This window comes from Monodelphis domestica, chromosome 4, assembly GCF_027887165.1.
Source record: "Monodelphis domestica isolate mMonDom1 chromosome 4, mMonDom1.pri, whole genome shotgun sequence".
Taxonomy (NCBI): domain Eukaryota; kingdom Metazoa; phylum Chordata; class Mammalia; order Didelphimorphia; family Didelphidae; genus Monodelphis; species Monodelphis domestica.
Genome location: NC_077230.1, coordinates 348,064,235 through 348,088,926, shown reverse-complemented (window position 1 = coordinate 348,088,926; position 24,692 = coordinate 348,064,235). Strand labels below are relative to the sequence as shown.

The window sequence follows — 24,692 nt, the reverse complement described above, 5'->3', positions numbered from 1 at the left end:
TAATATTTCTCGGTAACACAGAATTTTAAGTGATTAATACCATACAGAGCCAAAGCTCTGGGACTCTGGGAACAGCATACCTGGGAGAATGCACTGCCAAAGAGGATTCTCCAACGAGTGACAGAACTTGGGGGGCGGTCTTATATACCTTTTGGGGGCAACAAAGGGCCAGGAAATATGATTGATTAGCTCGGTGGTGGACACAGAGAAAGGAGGAGCCCAGGGCTTGACTGACAGGAAGAGGCTGATGCTTTACACTAGCAACAAGAAGACGTGTCCAGCCCGGGGCAGGACTTCCGAGGAGGGGCCATAAACTTTTAAAACATATAGGGTACGTAAGACTTGATTGTGTACTAATCTTATATAAATTGGGATCACTAAGTACCTCAAAGTCTATTGTTCAGTCCTGGGGTAGGGTCCATCAGGTCAGTCGGCACTTTCCTCTTGGCAAATTTCTAAAGAACTGGGGGGCAAATCTGGGGTTTCAAAAAACACAGTTGCCAAGGGAAAAGAGCCTGGCCTTTATTTTAGGGTGCAGGCTTCCCAGGACTCAGGACTGAACTCCTACCTTTGCTGTAAATAACTTTTTCTGCCATGAAGGCAGAGGAAGGAGCGCTCCAGTAGAAATGGCAGACTGCTTCCAGGCAGAGCTCCAGAGGTAGGATTTCTTTCATGGGAAGGGGAGACGGCGGCAAGCTCCCAAAGCATTCTTGGTATTGTTACAACAGTAAGAATAGTGGGACCACAGGATGGTGCCCTGAGCCTGGAGTGTTTTAGTCAGGCGACTTGGGGTGCGGGTTGAATCTCTGCAGTTCCTCATACAAATGTATGACCTAGAGCAAGTCATTTAACTTTCGGGTTCGAAGATTTCAAAATGAGGGACGAGAACTAGGTGACATCTAAGGTCCATTCCTGCTCTAAATATAGATTCTTTGGGCTATTGCTGCACTGGGCTCCGGGGGCTCTAGGGTTAAGCGTAAACCAGGGCCGCCTCCGAAGGCGAGGATTGTACCATCCCAAAGGGAGGGGGAAGCCACTTTAGACACACTTTTCTCGGTACAATGGGCGCCTCTCTGCTCGGCTTATCCTTTTCAAAGGGATTAGAGTGTGCATTGCTAAAAGTCGGTGGTCGAAATCTCTATCCCCCCCAGAAGCTGGGGCCTCTAACCTACGTCCTACATCCCTTCCCCTCACCCTAAGGATGGAACATTCCTAGGCATTCCCCATCCCTAAGCCCCGCCTCCGTGGTGACGCCACGAGGAGTTCCCCACGCAGGCCCCGCCTCCGTCCCTTAGGCCTTGGCCAAGCGAAGCTTTTGTCCCTGTCGGGAGGGCGGAGGGACCGAATCTGGGAGTGGATCTGATCTCGGGGAGCCGCCATGCCCGGACCTGGAACTTTCGGCCCTAGCTCTTTGCCCGCCTCCCCCCGCTGCTGGAAGCTGCATATCGTTCGCCAACTGCAGCAGCGGGACCGGAGGCAGAAGACTATGTTTTTGGACCTGGTGGAGGCTTGTGAGTGGCAGCCCTGGGGGGAGAGATGGAGGAGGAGGCCGAGAAGGGGCGTCAGGGATGGAATGGGGAGGTGCACAGACCAGGAGCCCCGGGAGGCCAATGGCGGGGTGGGGACAGGGAGAACAGGAAGAAAGATCTAAGGTGACAGACAGGGGTGACGCTGGAGACCGTCCGGGGCATCCTAGGGGTGACAGATGCCACTGTGGAGGAAAGCTGTGGGGTGGCATGGGCACCCGGAAGACGAGGAGTAATTGGCAGCCAGATTAAGAAGTTCCTCCCACCTATTGACAGCGCCTGGGACCCTAGCAGGGGCAGCCATGTATTTCTGGGGACAGTCAAATGGGACAGAAAGATGTTTTTTAGGATGGAGCTGGAGGTAAGAGGAACCTGGGGGTCAAGAGGGAGGAATTTGAGAACTGAAAAGGGGGAGGGAGATCAGGAAAAAGGGGGTCCTGGTAGAATGGAGTTAATGGACTCTGAGGGAAAAGGGAGAAAAAACACGGAGGAACGGGGACCTAGGAGTCCAGTGGTTAGGCCTGTGGAGAGTGGTGTAGACTGTTGACCATGGGTGCAGTAAAATCACCCTTTAGGAATGCCTAAGATCTGAAATTGAAATGTGTGGGAAAAGTTGGAGCAGATTTCCTCCTCATTCCATCCCCCCCCAACGGGTGAGAGATAGCCCAGCCTTGGAGTTTCCAGGCCTACTCCCTTTGAAGTTGGAGGAACCCAGAAAAGAAGAAAAGATTGGTCTTGGGGACCAGAAAGCATCAGAGTTCCAGTGGTTGGAGGTCTTAGTGCACTTTTTCCCCTTAGGGGTCAAACCTTGGATTTGAGGACTAAGCCACCTGGGGAGAGGGGAGTCTGATCCCTCAAAGCATAGTTCAAGCCTACCTTCAGGAAGGCCAACTTTGGTTTTTCCCTTCTCTGGTATCCCCTAGATTTGTCTAAGCCCCCAAATCTCCCTCCTGATTATAGGAATATCTTGGATCTTTCTCCTATGCTTTCACATTCAGAGGTCCCTAAGGCCCTTAGATGCTTTAGATGCTTCCTGAGAAAAGGGCTGTGTCAGTTATCAGATATATCCAAAGTTGGAGCCAGAGAGGCCAATGTCACAGGTTCAGATTCTAACTACCTCAGTGATTTTTAGACAAAACCCTGATCCCAGCTCCAGGCTGTCTTGACTGCTTCCTGGTGGAGTCTTTCCCCAGCCTCCCTGCCTTAAAGGACAGCCTAGTAGGTTATGGATTTCTTACAACGGCCCTATCACTATAGACATAATTCTTAGTGCCCTTTGTTTTATGCCAAGTCTGCATTAGCTGGTTAATAAATCCTTGTTGGTTGATATAGGCAGAACCATAACTAGGTAAAATAATAATAACTTGGACTCGTGTGTGTGTGTGTGTGTGTGTGTGTGTGTGTGTGTGTGTGTGTGTGTATGTTAGTCTAAGAAAAGGTTAGCATCCTAGAGATTTAGTGGCCATCTCCCTCCCTGGCTGGACACAACATGGAGGAAGCATATCTTTCATCCTGTTTCCTATCCTCAGCATCTTAGTCCCTTGCCCTGGAGGGCCTAGGTCCTTGACTTCTTCTCTGTGCATAGATCATGATTGGGGGACCACTTTCTAGGCTTCTGCTTAGCCCCTGGCTTCTCAGGGCTGCCCCTCTTCCCAAAAATGATGTCCTGACAGGCCACTAAAATGTCTGCTCTCAACAGGAGCTCCTAAATCTAGGGCTGTACTCTCTGCCCTAGTTGCTGTGTCTATAGGACCTCAAGTACCTTGTCTTAGTTCTCTTTCCATTTCAGCACCTAGACGAAAACCTGGTTCGTCTACTCTATCTATAGCTCAGTTTTAGGGTGAGGGATGGTGGAAGTGGGACTTTAATCTCTGGACAGGGTGAATATTATTATTTTTTGCTTTGTAACGAAGCAGTCATCTCCAAAGATTTCATTTAGCCTATTGAATGTGTATCTTATAATCTAGTTTCAGGTCTTCCATTCCCTTGTATCCCTGGAGACAAAAGTCTAAAGTCTGTCCCTTGGTCCTTCTGCTGTAGTCTCTTGTCACTGGGACCTGCTGCCACATGCTCTGCTTCCCCCATTACTTAACTCCACCCAAAGCTTCAGGAGCACCTACTGCTTCCTGAGACTTAAGCTTTTCTCCTTGCACAATGACAATCAAAACATCCTTCCTACTTGAGCCTGGGCCAGGTTCCTCTGGCCTTTGGTGACCTTGGAGAAGCTTCTAGGACCTCTCTAACTTCTAGGGGTCATTTTATTCAGCTCCTTGCCTGCTAGTGGCTGCTTGCATTCTCCTGGATCCTGTGGATCCTGTGGCAAGCCCTGGGTTCCCACCATAAGAGGAGTAACCAGATGTAGAGGGCCCCATGGTGAGCTCAGTTGGTCTGAGGCTCAGAGGCCAAAGCTGTGCTGTGGGGACCAAGGTAGCAGCTCCAGAATAGCACCTAGTCCTGGGGCTTATAGAGCTCCTTCTCCATAATAACTTCCTGAAGTTGTTGAAAGATGTGAATTATCCTCATTTTTCAAAGGAGAAACTGAGGCTCAGAGAGATGTAATCATTTACTTACGGATTAGAGCACAGATTTAAAAAGCAGGTCTTTTCTGGTACATTTTCTTTTTTGTTTTTTTTTAACCCTTACCTTCCGTCTTGGAGTCATTACTGTGTATTGGCTCCAAGGCAGAAGAGTGGTAAGGGCTAGGCAATGGGGGTCAAGTGACTTGCCCAGGGTCACACAGCTGGGAAATGTCTGAGGCCAGATTTGAACCTAGAACCTCCCGTCTCTAGGGCTGGCTTTCAATCCACTGAGCTACCCAGCTGCCCCCTACATTTTCTATTATACTATATTGTCCCATAACCCTATCTCTCTAGCTGAAAGTTCATAGAATGTCTTTTTCTGTTGCTTCACACCTTTAGGCCTGTTCTTCTAGTCTTCCTCCTAACACAGCCCTACCAAGGTCCCAAAGGATGCTTGGGATTGTGTTCTCTATACTTTTAACAGAGTTAGTTTGCTGATTAAAGAGTGAGACAGTGGAAAGAATTCTGGATTTAGAGCTAGAGGCCCTGGATTCCTATGCTAATTCTACCTGAATGACCTCGGGCAAATCACATTACCTCTTTGGTTCTCTGGTTCCTCATCTACACAATGAAGGCATTAGGCTAGATGTTCTCTGAAGTCCTTTCCCATGATCTGTGCTGATGTGCTAAGATGTGCCAGAGTAGCAATGGAGAAGTAGGAAGAGCGGTTCCTTTTTGAGTCCGAAGAGATGTGGATTGAAGGCCCAGCTCTGACATTTTTGAGTTGTTTGAGCTTCAGTTTTTCCATCTGTCAAGTAGGAATAACTACAGTGAAAGGATCTACCTCAGCAGCTATTGTGAGCCAAGTCTTTTATAGACCTTAAAGTGCTTTCTGTTAAAGCTGGAGCTCCTTTTGTTCCTAATAAGAGCAACATTGTTGTTATTATACACAGGGCTTGAGGAAATATATTCCCCAGTCCTACCTTCCTGAGAACATGAATGGATGAATGAAAAACACATTTTCAGAAGAACTTTCCTGAGACCATGCTACGGCCTTCACTTTCCACAGAAAGTGACTCTAATGGGGAGGAAGGGAAATGGAGAATGAGACAGCTCTGCCCTCAAGGAGCCCTCAGTTTTTGGGGACAGATGCAGCCTCTATAGCTTTCCGGAAGTCCTTGCCATGAGTCTTGCTTAATACTCTTCCAAGACAGAGACCTAGAAAAGAAGGGAGGTCACGACTAGTAAAGAGCCAAGCAAAGCTTCAGTCCAGGTGACTGGTGCCTTGGATGTGTATAGTGAAGGGAGGGAATGGGGACAAGCTGGAAGGCATGGAGAGTTTGCAGATCAGTAAAAGTTGAGGAAATTCAGGAAATACTGCCTGGAGGAGGTGGGAGCTATGCATGTTCTGAAGGAAGGAAAAGAAGAGAAGAGAGGGGTGATGCTGGATGTCTAGGCCTCTATATACTCCTCCCTACCCCTCACCTCACTTTGGCTTGGCTTTCCACACTTGAGAGGAAATTGTGTTGAAAGAGGAAGTATGGGGAACTGAGGTCTCTTCTTCCCCTTCTAGGGCCTACTCCAGCAGCTAGATTAGCTTGGTTCCTATAATACTTAGGGATCCCAAGTTCCTATTGGGAAAGGAGATCATATTGAACTCCCCTGGCCTCATCTGAATCTTTCTAGATCTTGGGGAGGGAGCACAAGTCCTGTGTCCTCCCTTTGAAGCTCATTGAGACAGAGCAGGGGTTTATAGGCCACGTACTCTTTTGGAGGAGAAAAAAAGATACAGTCTATAGCTAGATAAATATGGAAGGATGAAAGAGACCCAGGGCTGTGGTTTCTCGGAGGGCAGGCACCACTGTGGCCCATTCTCTAGGGTCAGTGACCAGTGCTGGAAATAGAGCTCCATGGAGGTGTCAGGCAAGATGGGGCTTGGGTAGGTATGGAGGTTCCTTGGCCAGACCCCTCACATATGTCTGCTTTCTCCATCTTCCACCCAGATCACAGACTCTTGGAGAAATCAGACCTGTTGGCCCATTTCACAGAAAAACTGCCACCTGAGCTTCCTAATGACCCTGTTCATCTCCCTTCAGGGTAAGACAGAGGATCAAGGGGAAGATAGAAAGATCTGAGGAATGACATGAGGGAAGCACTGTGGGCAGGAATATACAGAGCAGGGTTGGCTCCAAGGAAGTCCTTGGCAGGGGAGGGATTGAGGGATGATAGGGAATATGGGCAGGGGGTTCAGAGAGGGAGGTCTGAGGCAAGAGATTCTGTGGGGGATAGGGTGGCCTGGGCATGGTGCCCAACCACAGGCTCATACAATGGTTGCCCTGTGCATTTGCCCTGGTTAATTCTCTTCCTGGCACCTCATTGCCCCAGAGGCCACACCAGTTTCCCTCCAGCCAGGGACAATTAGGCTTTTCTCCCTTGAGTCCCTCCCCATCAAATTCCCCAAGCTAGAGATGACTCTGTGGCCTGATGCCTGAGACCCTTCCACTAGGTTGGTTGTTCTAGTCCCTTCCCTTTCTATTCATTTAGCAAACATTAACTGACTCTCTGCCTTGTGCAAGTCCAGACCAGTCCCTCTGTCCTGGCTTCCCTCCCCCCAGCTCCCAGCTGTCTGTCTCCCTGCCTCTGCCTTTCTGCCTCTGCCTTTCTTCCTCTGCCTCTCCCTCCTGGTCTTCATCTTTTCTTCCTGCCTGTCTTCTTGTCCTTTCCCCTCTCTCCCTCTTTCCCATTCTTTCTCTGTCTGTCTGGTCTCCCCCCCACACCCCCCCAGTCTCTCTCTCTTCTCTCTGTCTCTCTCTTCTCTGCCTCTCTCTCTCTCTGTGTCTCTGTCTCTGTCTCTCTGCCTCTGCCTTTCTTTCTCTGTCTCTTCTCTTTTCTCTCTCCTCTCTCCCCCATCTTTCTCTCTCTCTCTCTCTCTGCCTCTGCCTTTCTTTCTGTCTCTCCTTCTCTTTCCTTTCTTTCTTTTCTCTCTCCTCTCCCCCCCACCCCCATCTTTCTCTCTGTCTCTCTCTTTCTGCCTCTGTCTGTCTTCCTCCCTCTCCCTTTAAACTTTCACCTCCACTCTTAGAGTTGATACTATGCATTGGTTCCAAGGCAGAAGAGCAGCAAGGAAGGGCTAGCGTAGATGAGTAAATTGAAGAAAACCTACAAACAGAGGCAATGGATGAAGGTTTGCAGAAGATCCAGGAGCAACCACCTAATACACTAGGCAATGGGGGTTAAGTGACTTGCCCAGGGTCACACAGCTGGGAAGTGTCTGAGGTTAGATTTGGACCAGGTCCTCCCAACTCCAGGCTTGGCTCTCTGCCCTGAGCCACTCTGCTGCCTCTCTCTTGACTCTTCTTCCTTTCTTCTTTCCTCTTCTCAGAGAACCCATAATTAGAAAGTGGAAGAGTTCAGGTTGTGCAGCAAGTTTCCTGACTCCAAATTTACCCCTTTACTCCGCTGTGTTGTCTGTGTGTCTCCCTCCTTTCCTCTCTCTTGTCTTTGTCTCTCCAGCCTCCCAATTCTTTTGAGGCTGTTGAATTGAAGCTGGGAGGATCTGTGTGTGTGTGTGTGTGTGTGTGTGTGTGTGTGTGTGTGTGTGTGTGTGTGTTCCTTCTTGTCCCCCCCCACCCCAAGGTAGATGGGAGAGATGAGGTTGATAGCTCACAGCATCCTTCTAGATCTTTAATGATAAGCAAAGGGAATGGGGTGGCACGTGGCCCCCCAGCAGGAGGTGTGGGCCTGGGGAGGGGGATTCAGCCTCATTTATGCTTCTACGCCCGGGGTTAGGCAAAGACCCCTGAGTCACAGATAATCCAAATCTCATTTTCCACTGGATTGCAGAGCGTGTGGTTTATACGTCCACTGACTGGGCTGACAACGAGGAGGACACACTAAAGCTGGCAGCTCGGGTTGAGGAGATGGAAGAGAGGAAACTCCTTTTTTCTCTAGCCTTTATCTGCAGGGGCAAAGCGGCCCTAACCTGGCTGCCTGGCTCACGCCTTCCCTAGGGTGTGAAGGGGGCATCTTCCCTTCCAGCCTTGGAGGCGACAGGCCAGAGTGTGGGAGAGGGGTGTGTGTGTGGCTAATCCGAAGCTTCTCTGGACAACAGGGAGGAGGAGGCGAGGCCAGTGCCAGATCCTGCCCATCTGCCCGAGGACTTCAGGAGGAAATGGGAGGAGGAACTGGCTAAGGTCAAGTTGGTCTGTGGGGAGGTAAGGTTACATGCTTAGAGCTTAGAGATCAGTCACCTTATTTTACAGGTCAAAAAAAAAAGTGGAAACAAGCGGCTCAGTGGATTAAGAGCCAGGCCTAAAGAGGGGGGGGTCCTGGGTTCAAATGTGGCCTCTGACACTCCCTAGCTCTGTGACCCTGGACAAGTCACTTCGCCCCCATGGCCTAGCCCTTACTGCTCTTCCACCTTGGAACCAGTAGGTGGTATTCACTCTAAGATGGAAGGTAAGGGTTAAAGAAAAATGGAGCTTAGCCTAGTGCCTGTCCCTTAGTAGATGCTATTAAAATGTTCATTCTCATCCTTTTGGAGCTTACATCCTCATGGAAGTGCAACGTGATGATGACTGTGTGCATGCTAGGGGCCTGGGGGGCGGAAGGGGCCCTCCGGCTTCCCAGCAGAGCAGCCCAGAGCCGGGAGAAGAGGCCCAGGTCACTTGCTCTTCTCTCTCTGCCTCATCCCCTTTGCAGATGGCATATCAGGTTGTGGAGAAGAACAGGGCCCTGAGCGCCCAGGACGGGCTGCTGGAGGAGCAGCGGGGCAGGTGAGAGGCTCCGGGGAGCCCTCGGGGGGAAGGCTTAGCTCTCGGGGCAGCCGCCCCTTCCCCTGATGCTCCGCAGGCTCGGGGTCCTCCGCGGAGGCCCCCCTCTCAGTGGGGGACAGGGCAGGGGCCCCGTCTCGAGGTCTCCCGTGTTCCCGTCTCCCCGCTCAGGCTGGCGGCTCTGGAAGCCAGGGCGCGGGAGCTGGAGGAGATGCGACAGTGGCTGGCACAGCGCGTGGCCGGGCAGCAGGATCGGATCACGGAGGGGAAGGAGGCCTACGACACCCTGCGGGCCCACGCCAGCCACCAGCAAGGGGCCTTGCGACAGCTGGAGGAGGAAGGCCGGGAGCTGGTGGAGAGGCTCGTCCGAGTCAAGATGCAAGCGGCCGAGGACCAGAATTACCGCAATGAGCGGGTCGACAGGTGAGGCCCCAGCTGGGCCCCCAGGGAGCCTCCGGAGGGAGGGCAACACTCCTAACGGAGGCCTTTTGTCCTCAGGGTGAAGCAAGCCAGGCTTTCCAAGGAGCTGAAGAAGGCCGTGAAGAAGACGGTCAACATCACCGAGTGAGTAGCTGGCGGAAGGGGGAGCTTAGCTTCTCCCATTCTTAAGGGCCAGATTTTAGGACACAGGACCGTAGGATCAGAAGGGCCTCTGAGGCCGTCTAGCCCAAATACCCTCTTATTTTACAGAGAAAGAAACCGAGGCCCAGCCGGTGAGCGAGCCTGTCCACACACAGACTCGGTCACTAACGTTGGGGCACAGATAGGGATCAGATGGACAAATGGGTCTGTCTGACCTCCTGGGCCTTCTGAGCCTCTCTGCTTGCCTCTCCTCAGGACCATAGACCCTCCGGCCATTCCTGAGCCCCCTCCCAGGAAGCAGGACCTCTTGGAGGTGGAAGCCTGTGAGAAACGATGGAAACGACCCTTCAGGTAAGTGGAGCCAGACGCAGGCCCTCATTGTAAGCAGTGAGTGGTTCCCAGAGGCCTTTTGCTCCCCGGACCACAAAATGAGCCTCCTGGACCCCCTCTCTGGCTCTGCCCCCAGCGATGGGCCTCCCTACCCCTACCCCATCCCTTGGCACGAGACTCAGGGTTGTGGAGGCTTTCCTAGCGAACAGGTATTGGAGAAAAAAACACTCAGGCTCCTCGGGAGGGACTCTTCCAGGTACTCTAGAATCGTTCTTTTGATCATGTTTCCCTGGGACAAATAGGCTCTGGGTGGGGAGGGGGAACCAGAGAAGAGCGAGCCTCCCTTCTAGAGCCTCCCTTCCCAGGGACCCTTGGCTTTTCCTGTCTGGTGAGATGATGGGATTCAGACTTAGATCTGGAAGGGATGGTTGAGTCAAACTCCCTCATATTCCAGAAAGGGAAGCTGAGGCCCAGAAATGGGGATGGGGATCTACCCACAGTCACCAAGCGGTTCTTTGATCCTGAGTCCAGTTCCGGATTCCTTTTCCCTGCCCTTCCCTTCCTTCCTGCTTGGAGGCGCAAGCACCCTTGGGGGAGGGCTCTCTTGTATTTGGGCCTTATCGGCGCCAGGTGGGAGAGTGTTCAGATCTGCCTGTGGCCATCACCTAGAATCTCATGATTGAAGAATCCTAGGCCAGCAGGGCCCTTACAGGTCACTTACTTCAACCGCCCATTTTCCGGATGAGGAAACTGAGGCAGAGAGCTCTTCTTGGGGCCTCCAGGGCTCTCCCTGTGACTTCTGATGATGGAAGCCACGACATCACTGGATGGCTTCGATTGACTTCCGGACTCTCAGAGCTGGCAAGGTGCCTCCGAGGACCCTGTCCGGCCCAAATACTGGACCCGGAGTGCAGCCGGCCCCTCCTTGAAGAGGGCCAGGGAGGAAGGACCCACCCCTCTGGGGCCAGCCCCTTCCGCTTCGGGGCAGCTCAGAGCGCTCGAAAGTTTCCCCCCTTGTTCTGAGTGCTGTCCTCTGGGCCAGGCAGCACGAGCCTCATCTCTTCCAGACACCCCAACGTAAGGCTTCCTTTCTCCGGCTTAAACATCCCCTTCAGTCCTCCTCTGGCCTCCTCTGAGCTGTGTTTCCTCAGCGATCTAGTGTTGGGCCACTCGTGGTGCCTCAAGCCTGTGGTGTCCTCCAGGGTGCCCCCCCCCCCCCCCCCCCGCTACGATCCGGGGCCCTTTCCTGCTACACGTCACGTGCTCGGAGATCCTGAATAACGGACTGTTGGCCTGGGAAGGCTCAGCGTCGGGGAGCATCTCCAGGCCTCTCCCGGCTCGGATGCCATGAGGAGGTGCCAAGGGGCCTGGCACAGCGGGCCGGATGGCCTCTCCGGAGGGAAGCCGCGAAGGAAAAGCAAAGCATTTCTTGAGCTCCCACTGTGTGCCAGGCACTGCGCTTACACATACCTTGTTTGATCCTCACAACTGCTGGAAGGCGTCATTGAGGATGAGGATGAGACTGATGATGAAGGTGATGATGGTGAGGATGAGGATGAAGATGATGAGAGCAGCTAAAATATAATGCTTAATAGGGACTAGGCTAAGCCCTTCGCAGGGATCTCATTCGCTCCTCACAGCCACCCTGGGATGGAGGTGCTATAATCATCCCCATTTTACATTTTGGAGAAACAGAGGCAGGCAGAAATCGAGTGATTTGCCCAGGATCTGGATTTGAACTTGGGTCTTCCTGATTCCAGACTCAGCTGTGCTTTATCCGCTGGGCTGCCTATCAAGAAATAACGTACTCTGCATGGTGCCGGCAGGTCCCTCAGGCCCCGGGAGGATCTTAGGATGGGAGGCTTATAGCGAGCTCCCTGCCTGCCTCCTCGGCGAAGCCCACGCATGCACCCGCTCCAGCCTCCTTGCATCACGTCTTGAGGTGTCCTCTGCTGCAGGGGGGCAGCTCAGCATCTTGGGAATTTTTTCCTTATTTTGAGAGAACCTGCCGCCCCCACGACTCCTCTCTGTGGATGCTGTTTTTGCTCTCTGTGGTCAGACAACACATTTTTGCCTCCTGCCTCGGGTCGGCCTTTCAGAGAGTGGAAAACGGGCCTCGGCTCCCTTTGAGTCTGCTCGAGAATGGAAATCTCTCCTGTTTCTCCTTCTGCCCCTTCTTGGGTTCATCCTTTGACCTTTCTGGTCCCCTCATTCTGTCCTCTTGTGGCAGGGCAGAGCCTGGAGCTCGGAGCTCTGGTGGCCGGCCGGAGGCCAAGGTGAAGAGACGGCCTCTGGGATGGTTCTTCTATCTGAGGAGCGGAGATCCAAGTCTTCTGCCCTCCCTTCACCTGGGGTCCAGGGACCCCATCCTGCAGCCCTGATCTTCCTGATAATTTTCTCTCATCTGGTTCTGCCCCCCCAGGTCAGCCTCCGCCACTTCTATGACTCTGACACGCTGTATGGATGTTATGAAGGGGCTACTGGAGTAAGTGGGACTGAGGAGAGAAATGGGGGTGCGCAGCCCCTCAGCTTTCCTGCGTGATGCCTCAATATTTTCCTGCTCTCTCCCTTCACTCTTGAGGCATTCCCTAACCTTCCCCCATTATCCCTTTCCACCCCTGCTGGTGGTCCTCCCATTCCTGCTCCCCTCTGGTAGTCCCCCCACTGCATTCCCTCACCTATTTGGTGTTCCCCCATTTCTACCCCTGTCCCCTCCAATGTTTCCCCCATTCTAATGCCTTTCCTTCTTCTGGTGATTCACTGCCTTCCTATTCCCCTTCTACGGGGTCTCCCCTTATTCTCATTTTTCTGGTACCCCCTTCTTCTAGTGCTTCCCCATTCTTATTTCTTCCTTCTTCTGGGGGAGTGCCTGGTCTGCTTCCCTGAGCTTCTTTGGCTGAGGTGGCCTCAGCCTGGCAGAGGGACTGTGGCGGCTATTTTTGTTCTGAGCTGGGCCCAGCGGGGAACCCCCAGATCTCTGAAGTTCCCCCCTGCCTCTCCTCACTCCTTGGAGGGCACTTTCCTCTTCCTCCTCCCCTTTGCTGGCTAGGGAGACAAGGAGGATGGAGACCTAGCTGAGATCGGGGAGATGCTGAAGCTCTCTTGTGCTCGCTCGCTGTGTCTCCCTCTGTGTCCACCTGTCTGTTCTGCACCTGCGGGTTCATCTGCCATGGGGGGTCTTGTCCCTCCCCTGAGGTCCCTCCTCTTCGGGACACAGCCTTGCTTGGGCCGTAACTCCAGGGTTCAGGGCTGGTGGATGGGGCAAGAGCCGGTGCAGAGAACGCGGGGCCTGGGGAGGAGATCTACCCCTTTCGCAGGTAGATGAGCGGCTCAGGGCCGTGTCTCAGAGCCACGGGCCAGTGAACGTTCCCTTCTCAAGTTTTCCTTTTATGAACTCACTAAGCTTCCACCCGTGGGGACGTTTCCTTTTACGAAGAAGAACCAAAAAGCAGGTTGCCTCTGAAACGGAATCTGGCTTCCGTCTAGGTTTTCTTCCTTGCAGGCTGCGTGGGGCGCTCCCCTGCTTGTCTGGCGTGGCAGCAGCTTCGTCCGCCGCCTCCCCTCCCCGCTGCCCCTGCTCTTTCCGGCGAGCCTCCCCCGGCTCTCTGGGCCCCAGGCAGGGAGGCTTCTCCCCATTTTGTAGAGGAGGAAACTGAAGGCTAGAGAAGAGGCCGAGAGACTTTCTCAAGGTCCTAGTGAGTCCGCGGTGGGAATTCAGGCCTCTGGGCTCCTCGGGCTGTCAGGAACTCCGTAGGACTCCATTTCTCCTTCTGCAGAATGGGCAGACCCCCTTTCGGAGGGGCCTGGGGGGGCTCTCCTTTTCTCCCCCGACCCTGCCCCGGGAGCAGTCCTGCCAGGCGCCTCTCTGCCGTTTTTGTGTCTTTGCTCCTCCTTGCCTCCCCGCTGGCTGCCTCGGGTCCGGGCTTTGGGGAGGAATGGCCACTGACTCTCCCCCGTGCACTCAGCTTTAGGAAGAGAAGGGGCCATTCTGTGAGCGGGCTCCCCGAGGCCCGCTATCCAAGCATTCCTGTCCGTGGGGTCTCCTGTCTCCCCGCCAGAGCCCAGGACGTCCAGGTGAGCGAGGGAGCCCCATGGTGGAGCTGTGCCCAGGCCAGGGAGGCCCTGGGTAATAGCCGTGCCTGGGACCCGGCTGAGAGGGGCGAACGGGCCCCAGCGGGGAGAGGCAGGGAGGAGGGGTCCCTGAAACCCTTCCCGCCTTCCCCTAGGAGGCCCACCATTCGGAGGTCAATGCTGTGTGCTTCAGTTCTAACAGCAGCCTCTTGGCCACGGGGGGTGCTGACCGGCTCATCCACCTCTGGAACGTGGTTGGAGGTGAGCCAGGAGGGCCCCCTCTTAGGGCTGGGGGGAGCCTCCTGAGCCCCGAATGCTCATCCCTCCCGGCCTTCTCCCCAGCGACCGGGTCTGGGCCTTTGGGGGTGGGTGGGAGAGCGGGGGGGGGGGGAGCCCCAGGAGCCTCAGCAGGGGGGCCCCACCGCCTGGAGCTCGTTCTGTTGTATAGATGAGGAGCACCCAGAATGGGGGCAAGGCTTGGCTAAATGGCAGCGCTGGGCCTCGAACCCTGGCGGCACCCTCACTCACACGCCACCTAGAGAACCCAAACGAATCTGCTCTCCACTGGTAGGCCCTGAAGAAAAAAGCACTGGCCTTAAAGACACGGGTTCGAATACCCAAATACCCAAATACTTATTAACTATGCAGTCCTGGGTGAGCCACTTTCTGCGTCTTGGTTTTCTCAGGAAAGATGGGGATAATACAGTGTGCGTTCTCTACTTTGTAGGGAATTGATATTACTGATTAAAAAAATATTACTTTTATTATTACACGATGGCTATTATTTTAAACTCTGTTTTAGTAATGTAACAGAGGACAGAAGGGCTAGCAAATGGGGTTAAACTGGATCACCGAACTAGGAAGTTTTGGAGGCTGGATTTGAACCCGGGTCCTTTGCCTCCAGGCCAGGCTGTCCCCTGTGAATTATTAAGCCTTTTATCCATCACCTCCCTGCTCTAGGCCTCCTGGAAGCTGACCAGACGTTGGAAGGCGCTGGTGGGAGCGTGACCAGCCTGGAGTTTGAACCATCGGTACGTCTGGACGAGGGAGGGCAGAGGCCTTGGCCCAGACACTGCGGTGGTGGGCTATTTCCTCCTTCCGCTCATCCTACACATGAGGAAAACGGAAGCGAACAGGGTGAAGGGACTTGGCCAGGGTCGCCCGGGGCGTCAGCGTCGGAGCTAGATGCGCCCTCGCTCGTCCTGGCGTCCCTGGGCCGCCCGGCCGCCCCCGATGCCGTTTTAGTGGTTATTATCAGGGTCGTTTCTGTCATCCCATCCTCAGAACTCCGGGATGAGCTTCCTACAGGGATGGGGCACACCTTGTCGGGCGGTCGGCTCAGCCTGGGGGGCGGAAGCGAAGGGCAGGGCCCCACCTTGGCGGGACCTTCTGGCCGTGGGGAGATGGCCTTCCCCGGGGGACGCGTCAGGATGGGCAGAGCTGTCAGGCAGGAGCTCCCGGGGCCTTGGCCCCCCACCCCCTCTGGCGGCCGGCCTGAGAAGCGCCCCAGCTTTATTCCCTCTGCGGCCCCTCCTTCCTTGGCAGGCACCTCCTGGGGGAGCGCTCGGCTCGCCATGGCTCGGCTGGGGGCGCTTTCCCAGCCCTCTTTCCCCTGCTTGGGCTTTCCCCTCCCCTCCCGCGTCCATCGTCCTTCTCACCAGGTGCTTTGGGGCTTGCCAAGCACTCCCTTTGCTTTGCTTGGTGTCTGGATGACATGGTTCTCGTGGGGGTCGATGGATGCTGCTTGTGGGCTCATTTCCCATTTTTTATTTTTCTGTCGCTTGCTTAAGCCATTCAGGCTCGGTGGTGCGCCACGGGTCGCTCGCTGGTCCTCTTCCTTCCCGGTTGTTAACCATTCTGGTCTTGGCTCACACTGAATAGGCGAGTTGCCATCAAGCAGACCGTGCCTGGGAGGGGTGTGTGCGAAAAAAGGCTCCAAAGGCACAGCGAGGCGGCTCTGTGGACAGTCAGGCATGGCGTCAGGAGGTCCTGGGTTCCAATGTGGCCTCGGACACGTCTCAGCTGTGTGACCCTGGGCAAGTCACTTAACCCCCTTTGCCTCGCCCTTGGAACCAGCACTTAGATTCTAAGGTGGAAGCTAGACAATTAGCCAGGCGCCACATTGTGGAAGCCCTGGAGGCCGGGGGAGCTCTTAAAGGCGTCCGAGTGCAGGAGTGACGTGACTTTAGGAAGCTTATTGTGGCAGCACGTGGAAGAGGAAGAGGCCAGAGGCCAGGAGAGCAGTGAGTAGTCGGGTCTAGGGGAGGCAGGCGCTCACCCCAGCCCCTCTCCGTCTTTTCCCTCAGGGCTGCTTCCTGCTGGCAGCGACGTACAACAAGGCCGCCCAGCTCTGGAAGGTGGGCGAGAGCCAGTCCAAGGTGAGGTGTCTGCTGGGGCCGGGGCTGCTGGGGCAGGAAGGGGGCTTCATCGGGGGCTTCCAGTTTACGCCCTGGACATGTGGGGTTGCCGGTGCAGGAAACACTGTCTGGACACACGGACAAAGTGACCGCAGCCAAATTCAAGCTGACCCGGCAGCAGGCGGTGACTGGGAGCCGAGACAGGACGGTGAAGGAGTGGGACCTCAACAAGGCATCCTGTAAGCCACCCAGCCCCGGCGCCCTGGCCTTCCTGACTCCCCTTTCCCGACACACTCCACGGTCAGATCCCTTCCTGCTCTGTCGGGGCTCCCTGAACCCCAGGGCGGCACTCCCTCAATGGCCTTGGTTACGGAGACCCCCGAATAGCCCCAATTCTTCCCGTCCCCTAGCTCTCCCCCCAGAGATCCCCTCATCATTCCCTCAGTTTCCCCCCTGATCCTAGGCCCTCCCATCTCCCATCACTTTTCATCCTTCTCTAATATCCTTGCCCCACTCAAACCTCTCTTTTGGAAGCTCCGGGAGGTCACCGAGTTTGGGCTGGGGGTCCCCATGGCTAGGTCCCAGGGGCTCAGGAGCTCTGCTTCTCCTCCATTCCCTACTGTCTCCTCGGCTAGGACTTGGGATCTGTTCATCCCTTAAGCAGGGGCTGAGGAGGGCCACCAGGGATTTCATCTTGGAGGATCTGGGTTTGAAGCCAAGGCTTGCTTGGCTGTGTGTCTTGGGCAAATCGTTTTGGGCTTCACTGTCTTCATCTGTAAAAGAAGGGGTTGGACTCTAAAGGCTCCTGTGGCCCTTCCGACCCCATCCTCTGTCCCTCCAGGCGTCTTTATGGCCCTCTGAGACTTCCGTTGCCTCCCACCCCCGCTCCCCTCCTCACACCTAGGGTGGCATGTTGGACGTCAGCAGGCTGAGGGGGTCCTTCTGGGGTTCACCCTGTGGCACCTCCACCCCTAGGCTCGCGAACCATCGACGGCCTCTCCTACTGCAACGACGTGGTATGTGGAGACCACCTCATCATCAGTGGTCACAATGACCAGAAGATCCGCTTCTGGGACAGCAGGTGACAGAAGCGAGCAGTGGGCAGAGGAAACGGGGCTGGGGGCTGGGCAGGAATCGTTCCAGGCTGCCTTTCCTTATTTGCTGCTGGCCTGTCCAGGAGTGTTCGTGGCAAGAGGAAGGGGAGATACTTGCCCTAGTCTGAAGGGAGGGCACCATCTCCGCCCCTGGGATTCATTTAGTCAGATTAATTCGGCCTCTCAGGAGACCTTTTAATGAAGGATATACGGCCAACGTAAGAATCTAGCAAAACGAAGAAATACCTCTGATGTGGTTAAAACCATTTTAAAGAAAGAACAGTTCCAGAATAAGGCTTAAAGAAAGCAAATCTGTGCCTTTATCATTTCTGCCCAGTTATTATCAGCCTTCATAGTTTCCTTTCTATTTCTTTATGACTTCATATATTTTAAAATTTTATTTAGTCAATTTAGAACATTATTCCTTGGTTACAAGAATCTTATTCTTTCCCTCCCTCCCCTCCCCCCCACTCTTTCCATAGCAGATGCACAATTCCACTGGGTATTACATGTGTCCTTGATCAGAATCTATTTTCATGTTGTTGATGTTTGCACTAAGATGTTCATTTAGAGTCTATATCCCCAATCATATCCCCTTGGCCCATGTAATCAAGCAGTTTTTCTTCTGTGTTTCTCCTCCCACAGTTCTTTCTCTCACAATTGTCCTGGATTATTGCATTGCTGCTAGTAGAGAAGTCCATTACCTTCAATTGTACCACAGTGTTTCAGTCTCTGTGTACAATGTTTTCCTGGTTCTGCTCCTTTCGCTCTGCATCACTTCCTGGAGGTTGTTCCAGTCTCCATGGAATTCCTCCACGTTATTATTCCTTTGAGCATCTTTATGACTATAAAGAGATTTGGTGTTCCTTCGTTTGCTTTGATGTTGAAAACTCCCCCAGGCTCCCCCAAGCCCCCCAGCCTACACACATGCCTGATCCGTGCCAGAAGTCAAACGTCTTTTTTTTCCAGTGGTGGCAGCTCAGCTAGTGTGAGGAAGAAGGGTTCAGGGAAGACCAGAGATGGGCTAGTCTTCTCCCCAGCACCCCACCTGAGAGTACACACCTGCAGGAGCTGTTCCTTCGGTTACTTCAACCCTTGGTCTGGGATTGTTTCCGTTTCCTGAACCTTCTCTAGTGGTCTCCCTCCGAAGCCCAATTTCTGGTCTTCCTAGAGTCATCTGGATGGTGCAGTAGGCCTGGAGTCAGGAAAGTCTGAATTTGAGTCTAGCTCCAGGTGCTTCTTCTTTTTTTTTTTTTTTAGTTAATGAACCAAAATTAAATATTTATTCAATCAATGTTGCTTAATAGTCAGTATTTCTCTTCTTCTTTTTTTTAATTTTATAGTATTTTATTTGATCATTTCCATGCATTTCTCATTAAAGACAAAGATCATTTTCTTTTCCTCTCTCCCACCCCCCGTGGCCGACACATGATTCCACTGGTATCATATGTGTTCTTGACTCGAACCCATTGCCATGTTGTTAGGATTTGCATCAGAATGTTCGCTCAGAGTCTTTCCTCTGTCATGTCCCCTCAGCCATTGTAGTCAGGCAGTTGCTTTTCCTCGGTGTTTCTACTCCCTCAGTTTGTCCTCTGCTTATGGATAGAATAGCACCTACTTCTTAAGGGATCCCATGAGAAAATTTCTAAAGTGTTTAATAAAGTGCTTGGCACATAGAAGGTGCTTACATGCTTATTTTGTTTCTCTCTTTTTCTTTTCCTTCCAGAGAGAGATTAGGGTCACTTTGGGCAGCTTTCTGTTTGTCATTGTGAAACTCAGTATGATTTTCTCCCTTCTACTAACTTCAGTTCTGCCCTTTGAACTCGTTATTTGGAGTTTGCTTTGAATGGGTCTTTAGCAACCAACACTCACTCATTTACAACCTTGGTTTAAATGGGAAACTAAGACAATTTAGTTTTTAACAAATTTAGTTACATTTTTAAAAATTAGCAGGCGTTTGTTCTCTCTCTTACGTTGCCCCAGAAAATACCCCCCAAAACTCTTGAAACAAAATATGCATCATCAAGCAGAATAAATTCCCATACTGACCATGTCTAAAAATATATACGTCTCATTCAGTACCTGGAGTCCATTACTGCTCTGTTAGGAAATAGGCACCATAGTTCATTATCAGTACTCTGGAGTTGTGGCTGCTCGTTGTATCGATCACAGTTCTTAAGTGTTTTAAAGTTGTTCCTTTCTACAATGTTATGGTCTTAATCATTCTCCTGCTGCTTCCGGCTTCTCTCTCTTTGCTTTGTTCTTTTCATACAAGTCTTCTCAAGTATCCCCCAAACTCTCCTTTTCATCATATCTTCTGGCTCAATAATATTGCATTATATTCCTGTGCCGTAATTGTTGGCCCAACCATTACCCAACTGATGGGAACCCTTTAATTTCTGCTCAGAGTTAGAAAAACAAGGAGATCGTATCATAAGGAGATATTGACAACAGAGTTTTTAGGGTCCACCAAAACATGGCTAGGATGGGGAGCAGGCTGGAAAGCATTCCATACTAGGATTGGTTGAAGGGTCTGGGAATGTTTGGCATGGAGAAATGCGCGGAGAGAGAGTGTGTGAGTGTGAGTGTGTTTGGGAGAGGGGAAGAGGGCCTTTGACCATCTCCAGATCCCGTCTACTTCCAGGGTCCCAAGATGCATACAGGTGATTCCTGTGGAGGGTAAGGTCACTTCTCTCAGCATCAGCAATGATCAGCTGCACCTCCTCAGCTGCTCCCGGGATGACACCCTTAAGGTCATTGACCTTCGGGCCAACAACATCCGCCAGGTCTTCAGGTGAGGGAGGGAGGGCAAGGTGGGGAGAGCTCCCCTTCCCTTTCTCGTCTCTCCCATATCCTGGCTGTGGTAGAAACAAGATTCTTCTGGAGATTCCTGCTGGATAGGGATGGGGAGGGAATCTTGGCCAGGTATTTCCTTCCTTTCCCACCTTCTCTTACCCCCCCACCGTGTCTTCAGGGCTGATGGCTTCAAGTGTGGATCAGACTGGACCAAAGCTGTGTTCAGGTGAGTACGGATGGAGTTCTGTCATTCTTGCTCTTCCCTTTGTTGCATTTTCTCCTCTGCCCAATTTCTCTCCTTCTTCTCTTCTTGGGGCTCTTCCTCCCAAGTTCTCTCCTCCTCTAATTCTGCCCTATTCTTGTCTAAAATTCCTTAAGGCCTCTGCTTCCACCCAGTTTGTCAGGGAGCCGGTATCTCTCCTCCAGCCTGCCTTACTCCCCCATCTTCCACATGGTGCCTGGAGGAGGAAGAGGGCTGGGAGGAGGGAAGGAAAGGAGCCAGGAAGTGACCCCAGAGCAAAGCAGGCGATGGGGAGAAGACACATCCCTGATCAGCGTGCAGGACCGTGCATAGTGGTGTGCCCACTGCTTCCTATCCTCCCTCAAACCTCTGATGCGCGCGTGCGATCCCTTCTCTTCTGCCATTCCCCATTGCCTTTCTCCAGCCCAGATAAAAGCTACGCCCTGGCTGGGTCAGCCGATGGTGGTCTCTACATTTGGGATCTGGAGAGCGGCAAGCTGGAGACCAGACTCTATGGGCCCCACAGGTGAGCCTCTCCCCTCCCATCTAAATAACCTCGCTTTGAGCCCAGGAGGGGACAAGGACGGGCAGGCTCTGCCCTGCATTCTCTGAGTGTCTCCAGCTGTGGACAAAGTGTGAGGCTCCCGGGGAGAGGAGTTCTTGGAATGTCTGAGAGTCCCAGGAGGAGAGCCCATGATGATGAGCTCCTTTGGGAGACAGAGCCCCACAGACTCTGTGGAAGAGAACTTGGGGGTGTTCTGGAGCTGCAGAGACAAGCTTGGGCACCAGAGGCAGAGCTGGGGGAAGGGGGAGAAGCTGCCCTGAGGCAGGTTTGAATGGATGGGATCAAAAATATGCCTGGAATTTATAGCCCCCCAAAGTGGAATTCCCCAACATGAAAGATCTTCAGGCCTCTAGAGGCTGCCTGACCACCAGTCAGGGATGTGGTAGAGCAGTGTTGGGTTGGGCCAGATGATCTCTGAGGTCATCTTTGTCCCCCAACCAGTATGGTCTCCATTGGAGACATGGGACAGAGTATTGGACCCCTAGTTAGAAAGGCCCGAGTTCAAATCTGGCCTTAGATACCTCCTAGGTGGGTGACTCTGGGCAAGTCATTTCACCTATGTCTACTTCAGTTTCCTCACATGGAAAAGGGGGATAATAAGGGCACCTGCCTTCCAGTGTGGTTGAGGACCAAATGAGATACGGTTTGTAAAGTGCTTTGCAAACTTTGAAGTATTTCATAAATGCTTACATGGATGATGACGATCCTAGCCTTTGCCTTTCTCAGCCTTAGCTTTCCCATCTGTAGAATGGAGTCAGCCATAGCTCTTCCCTCCCTTTTTCATAGGGTTGTCAGGAGGATCTAATCGGAGTGGATGATCACCCCTATTTACCATGGGGAAGCCAAGGGCTAGAGATTGTAAACCCCAGCATGCTAGTGGCCTGTCCTCCACCCCTGTACTAACGTCCCTTCTCTTCCTCTGTTCACAGTGCCCCCATCAATGCAGTGGCCTGGTGCTTTGCTGGTACACATGTTGTGAGCGTGGATCAGGGGAGGAAGGCTGTGCTTTGGAGTTAGCCCAGCAGTCCCCTGAGCTGGGACCTTTCTTCCTTGTCCTTGCCCTTCCTCTGTGTGACTGATGAAAGCTCTGGCTGGTTCCAGAGCATGGATCCCAGGGAGGGCCCCAAAGTCTTGGGGGGGTGGCTTTATGGGGTCCGGAGGAGAGGACTGTGAGCATTCCAGGGAAGGGGATGGCTTGTTTCTGCATTAAAACCTCATCTGGGTGCCTTGGCTTGGGGGGGTCACAGGGTTGAGAGAATGGGTTATCCCAGGATTAGTGATTAGAGCCCAGCCCCAGCTGTTTGGGGGCCCCGAGAAGTAAAGGAAGACCTCGCTCGTCATAGTTACTGCTAGCTTCGCCCACTTTTCTGCTTTCGCCACTCAGAGCCAGGACTGCAGATGCCTTTAGTGACAGACAGCTCTTGTGGGACATGAAGATAGTGTGGAAACAGCCTGGGCTTTGGAAGCAGAAGAGATTTCAAGATTTGGCTTCACCGTGGGATTGGGGCAACTGACCCCCTTGGCTCTTGGTTTTCTTGTCTGTAAAGTGAAGGGTCTCCATGAGATGATCTCTGAGAGTCCTGTCTAAATCTGACTCCATTTGATGAAAAGCACGTGATTTACTCAAGGCAAAATGAATGTGGCCAAAACAGGGCAGCCTGGAGAGCATTCAAGGATGCCTTGGTGGGGTCCTTGCCATCGGCAGAGCTGTTGTGGGCCTGCTTCCTCTGCTCCGTGGAGGAAGGGGGCCCCTGCCATCAGGGAATATCCCACGAGGGAATGGGGGAAGGTACTTGGTATTTTGGCTTATCCTGCCAAGGAGGTACTAAGCCTGCTGCTTGGTCAGCACTCTCGAAGCTGGAGGGCTTTGGGGTGCCAGCGTGGCACCCATCTCCGTCTCACAGCGCCAACATTGGCGGCTCCTGATATGCAGTAGGAGCGGATGCACAGACCAAGGCTTAAGTAGGCCTCAGGGAGCTGGCATCGCTGAAAGGGAGAGACCCAGATGAGGAAGGCAGAGTCTCCAGAGCCGTGTGCTGTGTGCAGGAAAGTCACACGTGTTCTGGAGTTCCCGAGCTACGCAGCTTGGGAAAGAATGCTGAATCTGAACATGGAAGACCTGGGTTTGTGATGGGCTGTGTGGTTGTTGCTGACCCAGCCACTGTTTCTCTAGCTGTGACTAAAGGTGCCTTTCAGCTTAAAAAAAAAAATGCACCTCCGATGGGCCCGAAGGTACAGGAATCCCTCAGTGCGGTTTGCTTTATTGGGTTTCACAGAAATTGCATTTTTGACAAATTAAAGCTTTGCGGCCCCCTGCATTGAGCCAGCCTATAGGCGCCCTTTTCCGGGAGCGTGTGCTCCAGTCACGTGTTTGCGTCACATTTTGGTCATTCTCCAAATCTTTCAAACCTTTTCCTACCTATTCTGCTGGGCAGCCACCTGTGCTGTTTCTGGGGCTCCACATAAGGCGCCTTTATCGGAAATGTGAGTCCCGGGGGTCCCCCATCTCATTTGGCCTCTATTCCCCAGGGCACAACCATATTGTAGAACAGGACCCAAATCTAGTGGCTGAAGCCAGAGGCAGGGTTTGAGGGGGCCGAAGTGAATTCTGAAAGAACTTCTTTAGGAGTAAAAGACGATCCAGCCGGGCCCCATCTTTCCCGAAAGGAAGAATCCATCCAGGCTTTGGGTCTTCCTTTAAGAAATTGCCTTCAGCCTCCCCCTCCCTGCGCAGGCTGCAGCCCCCAATAGTGAAGCCAGATCTTCCACCAGCCAAAAGCCCAGGCTTCGCCCAAGGCCCAGCTGACAGCAGTTTTGGGCACTAAACTTTTTAATTTAGGATGCGCACGTTGGTAATTTTGACATAATACTCCGGCACACACACTGGGTGGATTACGGTACCCAAACATCCCTCCCAGGCGCCTTGGGAAATAAGCAAGTCACGTGAGTTTAGTTTTCTTGCTATATTCCACCCCCTCTGACCCTCTGGGGGGCGAGAAAGGATGGGAGGCTCTGCTGTCCTGGAGGCTGGTGGCCACCAGATGGCGTCCGTGGCCCGCCCCAGTGGCAGCCCTCGAGCCCATCAGCGGAGGCCCAGGACCAGGGAGGGATGATACACTGGAGCGGGCCCCACATTTGCAAAGGGCTTCCCAGGGCTTGTCTAACCTGAGCCTCGCGGTAACCTCGTGAGGTAGCCGGCCTGATCCCGGCACTTCAGCTGCGGAGCGGGGGAGGGAGCCGCCAGGTCTGGGTTCCAATGTGGCCTCATACCTCCCGGGCAAGTCGCTGCCCCCATAGGCCAGCTCTTGGGCCCCTTTGGTCTCAGAATGAGAATGTTCTAACCAAGGGGTTAGAACAGGGATCATTTCCCCCATACAACTGGTTCCCTTTGTCATTCTATGCATTTTCTACATCTTAGAACATTCTGAGGCCCACAGGCCTCACAGACTACTGCCCAGTGACTACTACCCCGTGGGAGGGGAGCCAGCCTGGAGGAGGCACCCTGAGGGGGAGCTGAGCCAGGCAAGTCAAACCACAATCACCCAGAAGCCCATCTTCCCTCAGACCCTGAGCACAGGAGCCCTGGCAGTGGCACTTCCGGTGGAGCCCCCCCAGCCATCCGGAAGGGGGAAAATAATCACGGAGAGGGGGTCCACCTTCCCCAGCACCCCGAATGCCAGCAGGAGCCCTGGGACCCCTCGTCCTGCTTTTCCAGCCCAGTCCAAGCTAGGCTGGGAAATGTTTGTCCACCCACTCTTGAAAAACAACCACGCAGGCACTTTGAAATGGAATCTGCCTTAGTCACATTTTCTTCAACACTGTCCCAAGTCTAGACAAGC

At 53.2% G+C, this 24,692-nt stretch overlaps 1 protein-coding gene across 6 annotated transcripts; it reads left to right on the top strand.

The window, feature by feature from the left end:
* Positions 1-1,273: 1,273 nt before the first annotated feature.
* On the top strand, positions 1,274-23,184 carry ATG16L2 (autophagy related 16 like 2). 6 transcript variants are annotated; one of them, XR_008911444.1, is made up of 18 exons: positions 1,275-1,511; positions 6,049-6,142; positions 8,157-8,259; positions 8,747-8,820; positions 8,989-9,240; positions 9,316-9,381; positions 9,655-9,750; positions 12,152-12,214; positions 13,695-13,803; positions 13,956-14,061; positions 14,761-14,831; positions 16,107-16,178; positions 16,276-16,396; positions 17,133-17,238; positions 19,896-20,045; positions 20,226-20,273; positions 20,426-20,814; positions 21,783-21,829. XR_008911444.1 is itself a non-coding variant. In XM_056795015.1 (18 exons), the coding sequence occupies exons 1-18, from the start codon at positions 1,379-1,381 to the stop codon at positions 21,868-21,870; spliced, it is 1,854 nt and encodes a 617-aa protein (XP_056650993.1). In that variant the 5' UTR covers positions 1,276-1,378; the 3' UTR covers positions 21,871-23,184. The 6 variants fall into 6 exon arrangements, 5 of the variants coding, with proteins under 5 accessions (XP_056650994.1, XP_056650998.1, XP_056650993.1 ...); XM_056795015.1 differs by having other exon boundaries at positions 1,276-1,511; positions 20,713-20,814; positions 21,783-23,184; XM_056795017.1 differs by lacking the exon at positions 12,152-12,214 and having other exon boundaries at positions 1,276-1,511; positions 20,713-20,814; positions 21,783-23,184.
* Positions 23,185-24,692: the final 1,508 nt, after the last annotated feature.

What these genes read in the sequence shown, in the direction of transcription:
- ATG16L2 (XM_056795015.1), top strand. Translation starts at nt 1,379, where the DNA reads ATGCCCGGACCTGGAACTTTCGGCCCTAGCTCTTTGCCCGCCTCCCCC. An exon ending in TCAAGTTGGTCTGTGGGGAG is followed by an intron (nt 8,260 to 8,746) that starts GTAAGGTTACAT and finishes TCCCCTTTGCAG; the next exon opens with ATGGCATATCAGGTTGTGGA. An exon ending in CCAGAGCCCAGGACGTCCAG is followed by an intron (nt 13,804 to 13,955) that starts GTGAGCGAGGGA and finishes GCCTTCCCCTAG; the next exon opens with GAGGCCCACCATTCGGAGGT.